Here is an 18,237-nt window from a genome sequence, read left to right on the forward strand (position 1 = left end):
TAACATATAGTATTAACAGGGCGCTATATATTTAGCAATATTGTTTCAGAATATTTCATTATTATAAAGTATGTATTAAGAAGAGAAAATGTTTATTTAAAACCTAAAGACATGTATCAATATTTATTGTAATACTTATTTTATCTTAAAATGTTGGAATAATTAGCATTGTTTTAAATGAATTAGGTATATCCAAGGTCAAGTAAATTATAACCAAATTAAAACGTAAATAATAATATAATTGATTACACAAGTGCTCTCATATTTTGGACTGTAGTTACCGCTAGGGCAACTTCTACTAAACGATATGAACCAAGTTCTCAATATACAGCCATATTTACACTTATTTATACAAATGTAAAATAATATAGCGGATTTACCATAAGCGCTGCATAATTTAAATTTGGTTATTTTCGGTATTAAAAATTTAATATCAGTTCGATATTGCTTTTCAACTTTTAAGTAAAATAAATCTTAAACCCTGCCTTAGTTCTTAAACCCTCCCGGAATTCTTCATTTTCAAACATTTTGAATAATACTTACACTATTCTTTATTTATAGAAGATTCGTCACTCATTTATAAAATGACCTTTCCGAAATGAAACTGAAATATATAAAATGAATTTAGAAAATATTTGAATTCTAATCAACAAAATAACAGTAAATATAATATCACAGTTCAATATAATCTCACCTTTAAATATAAGATATCATGATAATATAAATTTATTTCTTTCAAACTTGTTATTGTAAGCCACATAGAGTATAGTGTTTAATTGTTTGATCATTAAATACAAACCTTTCGAACCATTGGCCATATACTGTGAAGTATGGTGATGAAATTCGAGTTCTCCAAATGAATATAAATTGAGAAATTGAAGCATCTTGGTTGGCTGGTTCAAATAAACAAGCTTGATTAAAAATCATGAAAGCAAAAATTACAAAGATCTTACTTCTAAAATTATAAAAAAAACAAAGTATTAATTTTAGTGATATGTTTAGTGTGTATAATAACTAATTATTATAATTAACTCGCGATTTTTTTAAACTAAACCTTCGTAGAATTCTCACCTAAAACTCTGGCCTCAGATAAACTATAGGTTAGTTTATACATCAACCATCATTTCCTTCAAATATTTTTCCTTTTAACATGTTAAAAGGAGAAACATAATTAATCTTTTGCCACTCTATAAAGCGAATATTCTTTTATGACCATGTTAAATATAAAATGATTCATAAAATAGAAAATGTATATGCATAATATAGAAAATGTTAAATATAAAATGATTCATAAAATAGAAAATGTATCGTAAATATATAATTTTCTTTTAAAATAATAAGGTCCTTTCTATATTTTACCGTTTTATATGTAAACTAGTACTAAATAAATATATTGTTACAATTGCATGGTAACCTTACTTTGCATACAAGGTTACAAAGATATCCGATCGATTTTTCTCTTTTAGTGTTGGGAAATTCCATAATTCTGTAAAATCATTTAGCCTCCTGCGGAATACCATACTATTTACAAAGACCAATTCAGATTGTTATCGCTAATTATTCTGATACAGGATGGTTGCTCACATATAGATTACATATATGCGTCTTCACATAAAAGCATCTATAACGAGAGACCAGAAATTATTTTCGCCATCCCCATCATGTTGTAAAACGAGCAGTAAATAAAATGTCAGGAGTTGTTGAATCCGTTTTTTTTCCTGCTTTATCAGATATCTCTAATCTGTTATTTGAGTTAACCGTCTTCCGTCGGTAAACCATCAAGGAAATATGAAACGCTTCAAACGGATGTCTGTCAATATTGAAGAAACTCCATCTCTGTTCCCGTTTAATTCACGTCAGCGATGAGACAAATCTCTACGCATTACGAAACAGAGAAAGGAAAGAATGTTTCGCTGGCTGCCGTAAAAATAAGCAGACGGATATTTCGTGGAGCCGTCCCCAAAATGGGCAAACTTCAACAAAGACACGACGAGCGAATGAGAAATGGAGAACAACACAGCGCCGGTTTATTTTCACTTTGGGATAGATCGAAATCGCACGTCACTCAAACCGGCCCTGAGATAGCGAGCCGGTTGCGATTGTTTAAATTGTTCGGTCGTCTCAATTATTTGCTGAATAATGTTTGGGATATTTTTGTTGTTTCCGCTCTGACGTCTGACGTGTTACATTTTCCGTCTCGGTTTCGATTTGTTATGCTCTAAATGTACTTTCAACGTTGCATTGTGGACGGCGTATTCGATGGATAATAGCAATTGTCAGTATAATCAATTTTAAGAAAGCAAGAGCCATGTGGTTTAGTTCGGAAATAGAGGTTTTACTTAAATAAGCGAAACCGAGGAAATATTTTGTGTAGTCCGACCAATGCTCGCTCTGAGACCACTTTTTTGATTGGTTCATTAGAAATGGCTTTTGAAGGCTCTTTCATTTGAATCGGCTTATTTCAGTTTGTTTATGACGCCATTTTTGTGTGCCCGACATAAAGTACGATCGGCATTTTTGTGTCTTAAATTATTTGTTGAATATAACTATTATTTGATTATAATGTATCGTCATTCTCAAAAGTGTTGTATATCTAGTGTATGTGTCGAAATAATAAACCAGACTTAGTTTTCCTTGGAAGAAACAACTCAAGTTAGCTAGATTAAGGATGTGTGTGACTTAGCATTGCATTTACTACACCTATACAATTATTGATATAAATTACATGTTCATATATATTATTATTTACAGGAACACAACAGAAGAAATCATGAAAATATTACCCACACATTATAACCAAAATGTGTCCAAATGAGGCAATCGTAAAATTACATTAAGAGTAAATATGATTACATTACATGAAAAAAACCCTTTAAAAAATTGTTCGTAAAGAGCCATTAATTTAAAACTTAATAAATGAAATAAAATAGTTTCTAAAGTAAAATAAAGTTTTCTGTTTATATAAATAGCGTAGTCTGTAGAATTCCGGGAGATCATAAGACTGTTTCCTTTTGAATTCATTAGAATTAGCCAAAACGAATTTTATTACCAAGAAAAAATGAGAGGTTTACGTTGGACTCACAATAGTTCCGCAGATAATCGCATCATTCGTTAGTGTGCCTAGGTAAATTTCAGGAAAAAGTATCGCAGCTGAAGCTGCAAGGTCCCAGATGGTGGATTGAAGGTACTCATAGACTGCTAACCATAAACTGTTAGAGTATCTGAGATAAAAAACTAGGCAATTACAACAAATGTACGATAGAAACTATTCGGTATATCGACTCGTATATGCTACCTTCGGATTGTAAATTTCAACGTAACATAATAAAAGTAATAACATATTTTTTGCATAAGAGAATATACGAAATTTGTACATGTCCTTTTTATGATCATTGACAATTTATGTTTGCAAGATTTATTAAGAAATTTGATTGAACCATTCTCTCAAAATCACCAGGAAATAATAAACAATAAAAGTACAACAATCAAATATTTTCAGGACATTTTCGACTTTTTAGTTAAATTTTTTTATTTATGATCACATGTATAACATGAAAAAAAAGCATTATATTTGAAAAATATTTTTATAATGTATACATTTCAATTTAATTAAATTTGTCTGGCGGTGCTATTGATTCAACTCGCAGACAAAAAAAAATTCGATTAAATAAACTATTTTTAGATGAGAAACCCAAACTTACTTATAGACATCCTCGTTTCATTTCCCCATTCATCATTGTTTTTATAGTTAAATGTGCTGCCATCATTTCGTCGAATTTCCCATGGAATCGATCTACTTGATTAATTTGCATGCCCATTGAGCTGTACATTAGAGCAAGTCTTTAGTGATTTATCATTAAAGATCAAATTTCATTAGGGATTATCTGAAATCTTGCGTAAACCCTTCTTAGATTGATATAATTGTTTAATCAAAACTTACACATAACTAAATAATTGATTTACTCCAAGGAATGGCCGCAGTTTATCGACAAACATGATAGAAGTTTTAATATTATTAATGACGGAATATAATCATCCACAAAAAAGTTTCGATCTCATTTTGTTAATATTTAAAGTCCAAACACGATTATAAAATTATTACGTTAAATGTAAACAATTGAAATGTAACTGTTTGTTGAATTTCAATTTTTATTGGAAATTTAAACAGTTTAGTTAATTAACTTAATTTGTAATTTAAAACGTAAATATCCATCTCCTAAATAAGGGTTAATTAAATTTACGTATTAAATTGGGTAAATGTCATGGGGTTAAATCGAAATTTAAAGTTTTCGCTTGTTTTCTGTGTTTTTCTTGTAATAAGAATTTTTATATAAATTATGGTATGAAGGCCATTACGATATTTACGGAGGCTGAACAAAATAATATGAACTCCTGACAAATACAGAAGAATTATCTATTAATGCTTTAAAACAGTTGTTGTTCTTCGCTCAATAGATAGTGTCTGAATAATTTCTAACAGAATGTTATTCCCTTCTTTTTTGAAAACCTTCTTCAATTGCTTCAATGATGAAGATGGAAATCGCCTCCTCACTCTCTGCTCCAAAACTCCCATAACGATTCAGTAATAATATGTTAAGGTCATGTCATTTTGCTGAGCTGGGAAAATATTTATTGATATTCTGATGGTCCTCAAACTAATACTTAAACTTTTTGCTGTACGTGTGGGTGTATTTTCATCTAGGAGTATTCTAGCAGTAATAAGAATTTCATTATTAAACATATCGAGATATTTTTTCGCAGTTATCTGGTCACTGACATGAATGAGAGGTCCAATTTAATAACACGACATTGTCGTCCAAATCATAAAGGAACCTCCTCCATGTTTGACTGTAGAGAGCAGGCAGACCCGATCAGAGGCACCTTTTGGGGTTCTCCATATATAAGTCCGACCCTTTCTAGGAATCGGGCGTTATCACATTCCTCCAATGATTTTACATAGTCAACTAGATCTAGATATCAAACTTAGGTACTTAGGATTTATGACACTTACACCCCATCCTTTGCAGTATATAGTTGGATTCGGTTATTAAGAGTTTCGTAATCGCAGCTCTTCATTTAATGTTTATTAATGTTTGTCGATCTTTATCAGTTAACTTTGGGTTTCGTCCATTATTTCGTTATTATTATTTCGAATTATGTTTTACCACGTGTTGGACATGCTGCAATTACCACTACACTCTGGCTTATAAATTGTAACACAATCATTTAGATTTTACATATTTCGCTGATTGTAATATAAAATATTTTTAACAAAAAAATTGAACCAACGTTTTAAAATAAAATATGTACATAACAATAAACAAAACCTTATTCAACCTATCTACTACACGTATATTATATACTAGTATATACACGCAATTTAGCTTAATATCTACCTGAACCTATTTATCTATCTACAATATTATTTTAACTACTACTTACTGACCTTTGAAGTTTGCTTATTTTTACCGTTTAGTGAGTTCCATATTTATTTTCTGAAGTCGGTTCAATTTTTTTGTTAAATATATTTTATTTCTCTCTTTTTAGTGTTAGATATTTACATAATAAATTATGTAGATATTTTGTTAGGTATTACAATGGGTAGGTAAAGGTGCCGCCCGTATGAGGGAAAATAGGAATAAATAAACAATAATTGAAAATAAGGAACGCTTCAGGCCCCGGGGATCGCTACCTAATCTAAGATATTTGAGAAATTTTCTAACCAAACTAGAACAACAAATATTGTTGTCCCCGGTAGGAATCGAACTTACGACCTCCACGTATGAGTTAAAATTTCTAACCGTTACATAGTAGAAGCATTTGCATAAAATATTTGTACGACTTCTCATATGATATGGTTGGTGCTTTACAAGAATGGCTATTGCACTGAACGATTTCCGATTTTCCGTCACATTAGCTCAAGAATGATATTATACACAAGTATCTGATTATTTAGATAAAAAAATAAGTGAAAATTTTGTACGTGCTTTTGACATTTGAAGGTTTCCCTCGATTTCCCCCCTCCCCTCAAAAGATCCCGACTCGGTTTCAATGGGACCACTTCGGGAAGTCGGTTCATAATTGACGGGGAAATCGGGGAACATACATTAAAATATTTGTTGACAGTTGTTGAAATCGGTTAAAAATGTATATATGTGTATATAAATATAACATTCAAGACTGAGCGTGTGAATTGAGCAATACATACGCATCGCTTTATTTACACGGAAGGAGTATTAATAACATGTAACAAGCAATATTACATATATTGCGTGGTGCTCATATTATTTTGTACATATCTTTTAAGATAAAACGGTAAGGTATACAAGATATTAACGAATAATTGCTGGTCTCATTTTTTTTGATTTACGAACTAATAGTTCATCTGGACAGAGCCTCTTGCATAACGTAGACTTCAAAACACGGTCCTCGGTATTGATGGTATCTACTATCTAGGTGATCTAGTCACGAGATATACCGTCTTACCTAGCTTGGATACTGGCGTGTCTCTGGTCGTTTTCCTTCTCCCAAAATCATAATTGACCTATTGATTTGTATAAGAGTACACTCCTAAAATTATCCAAATTATCTTTCCAATATTACAAGACGTAGCCGATCAAAAAAGAAAATTTAACAAATAATAACAACATATTGTTGAGTCGCAACGAAAGGTGATGTAGGAATATATTGAAAAATCTGGACATTTTTAAGCATCTATGTTTTATTGTTATGTTTATGCATTTAGAAGCGAATTAAAATGAAAAATAATTTGTGATAAGAAGCCCAATCGCAAAAGCTTTGAGTGCTATACTGAGGACATTTCGAGAATTGACATTCTGAGGATAATAGTATAATTATATTATTATATAGTATAAATAGTATAAAAATCATCATCATCACGCCGTTAATTGTGGTCCTTATTGAATAAAAACGAAAATAAAGTAACTCAAAATAGTATTAATTTAAATTTAAAAAAAGAGACAAAGAGGTACCTTAATTGTAATAGTAATGTAATTGAATGGTTTTTATTCCTGTAAATGTATCTAAAAAATATCCTTGCATGCATGAAAATAGTCAGATTATAGCCACCATATAATCTAAAACCATTTAGCGTTGAAAAATATCAAAAATAATATTTTTCAGTGAGCCAAGATGGAAACAGAACGGCATTACCAACCACTCTGCTTACGACTGCCTTAATGTTTTTTTTCTTTATGCAGCCTCCGACAAATATACTATCTATTTATTCAAATATGTTTGTAACATAAGCAGCATTTCTTTTTGGGAGATATATGAAAATCAGTTAATTCTTGAAAAAAGAAATACAACAGGCAGGTGACAAAATAAATAATTGGACACAAGCTTGGTAAATAATAATTAATGAAAGTAAATCTGTACATGTGCAGTTCACCTATAAACAGACCGTGCAAACACCCATAGCATTAAATAATACTATCATTCCATATAGCAACAACGCTAAATATTTCGGAATGAATCTCGATGCAAAACTTCGCTGGAAAGATCATATAAAGACGAAAAGAAAAGAACTGTAATTGAAATATAGGAAAATGTGCTGGCAAATTGGATGAAAATCACAATTATCAGTACATAATAAATTGCTATTATATAAGCAAATATTGAAATCTATATGGACATACGGAGTTCAATTATGGGGATGTTCTGCAAAGAGTAACATAAATAAAATACAAATTTTTCAGAACAAAGTCATGAGAGGTATTGTGGGTGCGCCCAAATACTATAGGACTGATTAAGTACATCGAGACCTTCAGATACCCACAGTCAGTCAAGAAATTAGGACAATTGCAAGGGGACATGAGAAAGACTCCATTCTCACACGAATATTGAAATATTACAACTATTGGATACCACCAGAACAGGACGCAGACTCAAAAGTAGTGTTGTGTAGTGGGGTGCATATATTAAAAAATTCAGCAGTGTATAAACATGTATAAACATTATTTCACCAGAGACTGAGATAGCGCCGATGGTTCCACCTAGTTATATACCTAGATTTAAGTTATTATAAAGTTAATAAGTTATAAAGTTATTAAAATAATAATAAAAAACTCCTGAAAAAGACTTTGATAAAGTCATGTTTTTAAAACGAAATTGAAGTAAGCTAGAAATTTAATGCTAGGACAATATTGAGAGTAAGCCTTGAGGATTATACATATTTGGTTTTATTTTGTAAATATGTGCCTTTTGGACGTTGATACTACTGACACAATTTATAATAACTTAAATCAAAAATATCTATTTTAAGATAAAATTGATAAAATAAAAATTATATATTGTGATCGATTCTAACATGTTTTTATCTGTTATTTCATTGTGTAAACGTAAACTTGTTACGCGTAGTATGACCTTGACTGAGTACTCAACCAACAAATACCCAATTATTTTATGGTCCCTTAAATACTTTAAAAACCTGGAGGATGGTATAGACTAACCTAAATGGGTTGGTCCTTGACCTTATCAACAATTTCTAGCCAAAGTCTGTGGGATTGCGTGTTCATATCTCAACTATTGTTGATGTTCCTTATCTTCTCCTATGTATGCCTTTTCAAAATTTGCAAGGAACCTTGTATACGTCGGTTGCCTTTAACGTATCATTTTCAGCTATGAGGTTAGTCATCGCTTAAGACATATTACTGAGATGTTCGATGTTTTAGAAAACCTTTTTTTTATATTCCCCAAGCTACATCAATTTTGAGAAAGAAAAATTCTAATGAGATTAAATACATTCCCTCAAGAATCCGTTTCGGATGTGATGAACGCTCTGTGAGTTAAGAAATTCAGCACGGGCAATATTATTGATGGTGTGTTCGGGCAACTGATATCAATTAAGCGAAGATCAGACTTAAGGGCCTATTAACTACTAACACACTTAAGATGAATATTCGTTAAGCAATTCGTAAACCCGTAAATGAACGAGAAAACTGAAATTGTCCTCCATAAACAAATGGAGACAAACACAAGTAAAAACAACAAGTGGTTTAACCTGAATACTTTTAATATTCCAAGTTTTATTTAAATTTTACTTCAAATTAAACTCCCTTTGAATTTGTATTTTCTAGCAAATTACACAATATACGTTAGAAAGATTCCAAAGTCAAGTATTTTCCGCATTAGGTAAAAATCGATGCCTAAGCCCAGAAACGGTTAAAACTCTTATCAATGTGCTTTGTGTCGGGAAAACAGATCCGTATCCGTGTCTCGAGATAAAAGTTCATCGTTTGAGTCTACACGAAACTGAGAAAATATTTGAAACGCCAAGGATTTTACCTCGTTTTATTATGTACGTAATAAAATGATATATGGAGATTATTTCCTTTTATATACTAATACGTTTGTGGACTTGTAGTTAAGTGAACAGTATCTCTATTATGAATTATAACTATTATCAAATTAAATCCATTATTTTTATCCTGTTGGCCAATTGCAAATTTTAATTGAGTTGAAAATATAACTATTATATTAGTATTTTCTAGTATCAATAATTCTAATTTATAATAGTTTATATATTTTATATTCTTAAAAACACTCGAGTTTTAACATATATGTTAAAATACCATAAACGAGGATAATGACATATATTCTGTAAGACAACGAATAATACAATAAAAACACAAATATGAAGAGGATTGTTATAGCTATGAGAAACATATGAACTATACCAGGTGGTACCGAGGTGGTCGACATCACAAAAGCCGCATCTTTACGCAATTGAAAATAGTAGGCGGTTTGGATCAAATGGTAGTGGTCCAATCATGGATCGCTAACAATGTAAATAATACTCCAACAAGCTTGCGAGGATACGAGCCGAGACTAACAAGAACAAAGAACGGCCAAGTTTAGTCCAAAAACGTCTTTGTATAGGTATAATTCACCCCATTAGTATAGATATGTATCTAATATTAGGCGAATAAATTATACAATTATAATTTTTATGACTGTTGTTCTACTTTCGATTACATTCACTATTCTTGACTCTAGAAATCATTACAGGGCAGGATATTGTAAATACCTTTCACCTTAGTAGATTCCTTTGAGCCTTGGGGTTGGGAGCACCTAATACATGTTCAAGTTAACTTTAAAATTATATTTTTATATAGAGTTATGAAAATACACATATTCAAAGGATAACTTACCTTGGAGAGCTCTAGTATGAGAACTCCCGTCCTGAAATCTGGTTTAATTGCGAAACGTCGTCTAATTTTGGCCCAATTTGGAAGTCAAACATTCAGATTTGAGCGATCGCCTAAGCCTTAAAGTTATTTGAAGTTAAAAATAAATCTAGGAAATTAATACAATCTCTGCCTAAAGAATATAATATTGACCTCGTGGGATGAAATTGCTCAGAAGGTCTCGTCTCATTATAATTTACATAGTTTTAAAAACAAATTAACAAAATACTCGGAAAAATAGAAATATTATAGGCAAAAATTTATTTTTCAATGTTTTTACTTCATTTTATTTTACGATAAGAATCTCAAAAAGTCGATCCGATTTTAATGTAAGCGAAATCTTACGTAATTTATCTTGTTAGTATCTATTGATATAAAAGCACCGTTTGTTCTTGAACAACCAAGATATTTTTTTTTACAAAATATGTAATATATAATAGACAATATTTTCAAAGATAAGTATTTTATAAAGTGGAATCAAAGTAGTTACTAATTTTTACAACATTGCTCAAAAATATATTGCCGGATCAATCTGATATTAATATAGTCAAGATGTTATATTTAATGTCGTGTTAGTATTTCTTGATATAAATGCTTTTTTTGAACAAGCAAGGCCGCATCAGTCACATGTATATATATATATATATATATATATATATATATATATATATATATATATATATATATAATCTATATATTATATAAGACATATCTAACTTAAGAATTCTGTAATTTAAATTAAAAACAAAATAAAGACAATTTAAAACTTGATATTGATATTTCAGTTAGAAAAAAATGCACAATTAAAATAACTAATAAGCAACGAATAAATAACTTTACAATGTTCAATCGTTATACCATTCCACTTATATTCATTTATCTAAATGGCTATAAAAGAAGTAATGGATATACTAGAGTTACAGATATATTCCCCGTCCATTACATCTATATAAAACCTAAAGCGTTCTAAAGTTTCTAAAACTTATTGTCAAGAAACTTTGGCCAGATTGATAGTCATATTTCTACTAGCTATAGAAATATAGGACATAAAGTATCTATACCATAAAACGAATAGAGCGATACTGTAATTTAACGGATGAGTAATGCATAAAGTATGTAATAATAAATCATAAATCGTTTGAAAATCATAGACAAATTTATTATAGATGGACGGTTTTTAATGTCCTCTTAGTAACCAAGATTCGACGTATTTCAAGAAAACTTTTCTTGCTATTTATGTTTTCCTCTGGGATGTCATATTTGGATATTTCAGTTAAGTATAATAAACTGTATTATTCGTTTGCATTTTCTAATCTTCAAAAATATTGATATGTATAAAGTGTATATCATTTATACTCCTTCCTTTTGTTTCTTTTATACTTATATTTTTTCTTCTAAATGCTAGATTTTAGTACCATATTATTGCTATTCCTAATTTTTATTACTACAATACGTAATGTTAAAATTTTTTGCTGTGAAGGCCATATTACAAGATTGAGCATATATGTTATCAACGGTATAATATTAATAATAGTGACTATTCTATTAGCATATGTAATTTTTTTCCTTAATCCACTGCCGGGTTTTAGATGTTTAATAACAATTTTCACATCAAATATATATTAAATATCTTACTAGAATTTTAATTTTTAAATAAGTTTTTAAACCATATATTTCATGGACCGTGGAAAAAATGGTATAAACCTTTATTTTTTCAAACGTCGAATACAATAATAAATATCTGAAATAAAATTGCATGTTCTTAGTAGTATATGGTGTTATTTATAACTATGCTAGCTGCTATATGCTATTATAACTTAGATTGAGTTTAAGAAGAAAAAACCTTAAGTTCCTCCAGCTCCAAAACATGTAGCCTTTATATAATCACGTTATATACACTACCATATGTATTATGTAAGTTATTTGGATCTGGTACTATTACATTAGAGTACAATCCCAGTGTTGCTATGTCATAAAATCGTTTTATTGTTTTCACGTTCTCTGGATGTTCTATATACCTAAGTATATACATTATAATAGGTACCGCTTTTTCATCATGCTAGTATTACGCCTTTGTCAACCGGAAAAATGTTTCTGCATTACTTAATGAAATAAAGTATAGTAATGAACAGAATGACGGTAAATGGTTTTGTTTCATATTCGTTATCATTTCCAAAACATTTTGAATTATTTTTTTTTTCATTAATTTAGCCTGAAGCTATAGCGTCATTAATCCAAAATTAATATTATTACCCATTTTCTAACCAACTCCCAACTGGGTAATTTGGATTTTATTTCAGAAAATACTTATAGACGAAATTCGTTGACAGTTTTTTATATTACCTATCGATGCAGTGTAATTTGAACGCTGTCTCTTAATAACGATATGACTGAATTTACCTTGTTATATTGACTATAGTAAATCTAATAATATATGCAAAATTCACTGAAAGGATAACCGAAAACACAGAGGAATTAAAACAGTGTATTTAAAAGCTCCCTCTTACAATAAATCTGTCCAAATCTTTCTTTTTAAGTTTTAAGATATTACGGCTTTCATGTCTATAGTAATTTCTGCAACTCTTTCCAAACTTTCAGCGGCGGAACAATATAATCCGCAAGTCTTAAATAGTTAGGATAATTGCTCTTGACATGTAATCCATTCTTAGTCCAGTTTAATTTACGAGATCTCAAAACAGTCTAAGAAAGAGGCGCGGCGGATGGTCCTTTTAAGATTTATGTTAGCTTGAAGCTAGTTGAGTTTGAAAAACGTCACTGTTACTGGGCATTACAATTATAGCATATATATATATATATATATATATATATACACGGGACGGAGAATAATATGAAAAGCTGACATATACATAATATTTATTAAAACATTTCGAATAATTTACTCTACGAATAGATTCGTAGAGCGTTTGGATAGTTTCGAAGTTTTTATCATGCATTTTTAGGCATATACTAATGTTATTTTAATATTTAAAATAACATTACTATATGCTTAAAAATGCGTGATACACACTCTTTTGAGATAACCAAGCAGTAACTTTTTCGTGGTAAGATTTTCGTCCCATTGTAAGTTTTCTTATTTGAGGGCCAACAAAATTGCCTTCTTTTAATTAGGAATCATTTAATTTAGAGAAAACTGTTTTCAAATAAAAAATTCCATTTATATCGATGGCCTACTAAAATTTTAATTAAACCAAGTTTTATATGTAATGGTGGATGAATAACTTTTTCTTGTGGAATAAGGTGTTCATATTCAACGTTTGATTTATCACGATTTTACAAGTCAGTTCTTTTTGGTCAATATTTAACTTTTTAGGGTAAATTACATGACTCGGTGAATGGAGGTAAAATGAAATGAAACAGTTACATTATGTGACCGTTATTTATTAAAGTAATATACAAATGTGGGAAATACAAAATAGATAAAACGGATGGCAGCGGTGTTACCTGGTGACGAGGCTTGGACAGTCGATGGTGGCACGTCTAAACCAAACAATGATCGGGTACTGAATGATCGAAACATCCCAGATAAACGTCGGGTTGTCAGCTATTCGTTATCGTGTTCCAGTTGTCGCTGCTGGCACACCGCCCGTGTTTTCTGGGTACTTTGTTGACCGTTATTCCACGATGTAAAATTCGACATGCCTCAAGGTCGCTACAACTTCATACGGGTTTGCTGACTCTACTATAGCATAAATAAAGAAAGCAATGATATTTCTTGAGACCTCAATGTATTCCAAGCAACAACTCTTAAATCATCAAGTTTAAAAGTAGTTTAATATTTTCATAAGTTTCTTTTAAAATCACTAAACCTGCAATAGATAGGGAAGGATATCGATTGCCATTATGGAGTAATACAGCTTTTAAGCGTAAATAGTATTCACACTATTACTAAAGATCATTTTGAGACAGATTACATATCAACATAAAATGTTTTGAATAAGGAATACGGAATGGAATAAGAAAATATATAATCTTATTTATGTTCAAAAAAATTGTGTCACATACCATTATCAGATTTTAAATTTTCTGTAATTTCCTTAATTCTTGTTTTAGTCTTGTTAATTTCTTGTATTACGTTCCATTCCTTTTCTATCCTACTAAGGAATCCCCTTTTCCTTGTTGTAGCTTTCTCTACATAGTTTCAGTGTTTCCTGATATAAAATAACGAAATAGAGAGAGACACAGTGAGAGAGAGAGAAGATACTGATTAATACACTGAGTTCAATAAAATATATATCTAACAGGTTCTATTTTTGTTTCAGTGAAGAAAGCCCGATATGTAGGAGCCCAAGGTAAGTTTATAGACAATAATGAGCCTCGTATCATAACGGAAGCCACTTAAATCGAAATTTATTTAACAGTAAACGAGGACCGCTTAACGACTTCTAGACATCAGGAGGAGGAGGGTCTCGGATTAACCTCCTCCCTTACCCCCTTCAATTAATCCGGAAGAGATTAAGTTTCCGACTAAGGTTTAATGTAATTTATGCCGCGGATTAATTAAAGACGTTTTACATCCCTAACTGTTATTTTTAATTCTTCGACCGAACATATGGCACACCGGGAATGAATTATGTATTCTGACACGCTCCAGTAAAATTTTGAATGTATCATGTGGGATTGTAAATTGTGACGATATTTCTTTCGGATTTTCCGTCCCGCGTTCATTTCTGTTGGTTTTTTTTTAACAATTGTCCAAGCAATTATTCTTCTTTTCATATTCATGTCTGGTAATTAATATGAAATACTTTTATATATAATCTATAGGGCATTATTGCTCGTAACTGATTATTATTACATATTTAAAAATGCACATCCCATTTGGCTTAATGGATGTATTTTTAATAACGTTGGGAACTATAGACTGATAATAGTCGAAACAGCCGATAGTCGCAAAACAGTCCATAGTTGAAAAATTAGCACCAAAATATAGTAATTTCAGTCAAACCCACGGTTCGACTGTTTTTTTTCCATTCGAAATATCAGACGAAGATGTGCGAATTCCTTCCGTCATAAATTGTGAGTGAAGAAAGGACGGAGATAGTTGCTTGGATCAGTTCATTTTAAAATAATTTAAACGGGCAACTAGTAGTTTTAATTACTGTAATATTTTAATGTTACTTTGAATTTATGAAAAATGAATGGAGAAACTATTTAGTTTTAATATTTGGAAAGTAATGAACTCATTATATAATAAAAGTAATTAGTTGTTATATTTTATTGGAATATGCTTATTTTTTAGAATTATACTAATACACAAGAAGTGAGAAGGAGATGTACATATTCCTCCACATACTAATTTTAAAAAAGAAATGGAAAGGAATTATTGCTGCATACTAATATATTGCAATGAATAATTTTATTTTAAATGCAGTAGAATTATTTTTATATTTATATGTTCTGTGGATCTGTGTAGAAATGTAATAATGATCCCCAAATATTTTATCGTTTTTTAATAATATGTTAATTATTATATTTAAATAACATACTAACATACTACATAAATATTGATAATACATAGTAAAAATAAAGACAAAAGTCCTTCTTAAATAAAATAAGAGCTTCATGTATTATTGAGCCAAAATGTTTTTAAACTACCATTCAAAAATAAAATCATGTTCAGCATTTCTTCGGTAAGGCCATTTCTTCGACCGTTAATAATTTTGCCAGATTTTGAAACAGCTCGTTCCGCGAAAACATGTTGCGGATATGGCATAATATTATAAACGTAACTGATATAATTTTGGTAATATCATTTTATCAAATATCCAATGGGTTTTCTAAATGCCCAGTAAGTGTAACTAGTGTAATTATCTCCTTCATTCTAGGTGTTTTTTTCTATGAAAATATCTTCAGAGGAAAGGACGGAGATAGTTGCTTGGATCAGTTCATTTTAAAATAATTTAAACGGGCAATTAGTGGTGTTAATTACTGTGATATTTTAGTGTTACTTTGAATTTATGAAAAAGGAATGGATAAATTATTTAGTTTTAATATTTGGAAAGTAATGAAGTTATTATATAATAATACATAAGAAGTGAGAAGGAGATGCACATATTCCTCCACGTACTAATTTTAAAAAAGAAATGGAAAGAAATTATTGCTGCATACTGATATATTGTAATGAATAATTTTATTTTAAATGAAGTAGAATTATTTTTATATTTGTATATTCTGTGGATCTGTGTAGAAATATAATAATAACCCCCAAATATTTTATCGTTTTTTAATAATATGTCAATTATTATATTTAAATAATATACCAATATACTATATAAGTATTGATAATACATAGTAAAAATAAAGACATAAGTTCTTTTTAAATAAAATAAAGGTTTCATGTGTTATTGAGCCAAAATGTTTTTAAACTACTATTCAAAAATAAAATAGTGTTCAGCATTTCTTCGGTAAGGCGATTTCTTCGACCGTAGAATGGAAGATATATCGTTTGTGAATTTAACTTTTTATTTAATCACAATTTAATTTTGAATCGCCTCAGCATTATTTGTCATACCAAATTCTGATTTTTTGAATTTAGGATCTAAAAATATGAATGACATCTAATTGCAGATAACAGAAGTTGAGGACTCTCTTTCCAAATATTACCAAACTAACATATAACACATTTCACTTAACGTATCGTTTACTGAAAAGATATAAAGAAATAAAAATAGATTATAAAAAAGTTTTCTCTCAGAAAAAAAGTCTGCTTTCGTCATTATTTGCCTGTATTCTTTAATAGTCATGAAAATAAATTGTTGAATATTAAAGAAGAGTTTTCCTATCAGAAAATGTATTTATTACAAAATTTAATATAATTATTGAATATAGTTTAACTGCTACTCTAAAAACTTTCGATGCAATTTCTGGAACCTTTCGAATCTAAATTTAATTTTTAAGATTTTAGGACATAAGTTTCGACAATCAAAAGGCTTGAACAAATATTGAGTGAGTTAGATAGAAACCAAAAAAATATTACCAATGACAATAAAAAGATATTACCTATTATTGCCATAAAACAGTCAGCATTAATATAAGTATTTTTCTATTTATCATTCACGATTTTATTTTTTTTTGCTCTATTATTTTAACAATCTTGAGCAATCAACAATAACAATAATAATCAATCAATATTATTTTAGCAAAATAGCGTTCCAAAATACTGCTATATTAATGTAAAATATATTGTTATTTATAAGCAAACTACCAAACAAAGAAAAAACTATATATATTACATATAAATCTATATAGGCATAAATTTGGGACATTCGTTTTAAGGTCGTAGCTAGGTCGACAGAGCCAGAATACTAAAAATCAGTCGAATGAAACAAGAAGAATCGAAAATAGTATCTAAAAGTATACGACTGAAACAGTCACTAGTAGAAAGTAGTGAAATCAGTGGGCCCGAAAATAACGACCGAAACAGTCGACAGTAAAAACTTGTTAATTACTAAACAATCGATAGTCGTTTTCAGTCGATAGTTTCCAACGCTAATTGTAAGCATCCTTTGGACATAGAGACAAATCCTACGTCAGAAACATTGTTTGTATTCATATTTAATCCAGGAAAATTTGGCCATTATTATATTCGGTAATAACAACTATCGATCTTAATTACTATTATTCAGACGGCGTTCAGATTTGTACGACAGTATTGTACAAATTATTGTTATTTACTCGTCAACTTAATATTAGGTCCCCGAGTGTATTTGGGTGAGCCACACGCATTAACAAGCGAATTGAAAATGTAAATAAGTGTTAAATTCGATGCTGTTGTATTGAAATTTTGTCATCAATATAAACAGTAGTAATGATTGTTTGATTTGCAGAAATTCTTCAAATTTTTTATCTATTTCTTCAATTGGGCTTCAAGTAGCAGCCTATAAGCCTGTAAGACATTCCTAAAATGATGACGTTGCTTCGCTATATTTCACTTGTACCCAGCGGGCTAAGAGTTTATTTAGTTAACAATAAAGTACGAAGATCGAATCTCGTTGGGACTGAAGGTCGT

At 30.0% G+C, this 18,237-nt stretch overlaps 1 protein-coding gene across 1 annotated transcript in view; it reads left to right on the forward strand.

Annotated features, from left to right (window-relative positions):
• LOC143195759 (uncharacterized) overlaps window positions 1–18,237 on the forward strand; it is a 257,592-nt gene that overhangs the window by 105,765 nt on the left and 133,590 nt on the right. Inside the window, exon 2 of the mRNA XM_076403199.1 lies at window positions 14,489–14,518. Coding sequence (XP_076259314.1) covers window positions 14,489–14,518 — 30 coding nt within the window. The remainder of the gene's footprint in view (window positions 1–14,488; window positions 14,519–18,237) is intronic.

The sequence above is a fragment of the Rhynchophorus ferrugineus genome, unplaced genomic scaffold, assembly GCF_030347505.1.
Source record: "Rhynchophorus ferrugineus isolate W39M unplaced genomic scaffold, kcgeb_rfMv2 rfM4, whole genome shotgun sequence".
NCBI classification, from domain to species: domain Eukaryota; kingdom Metazoa; phylum Arthropoda; class Insecta; order Coleoptera; family Curculionidae; genus Rhynchophorus; species Rhynchophorus ferrugineus.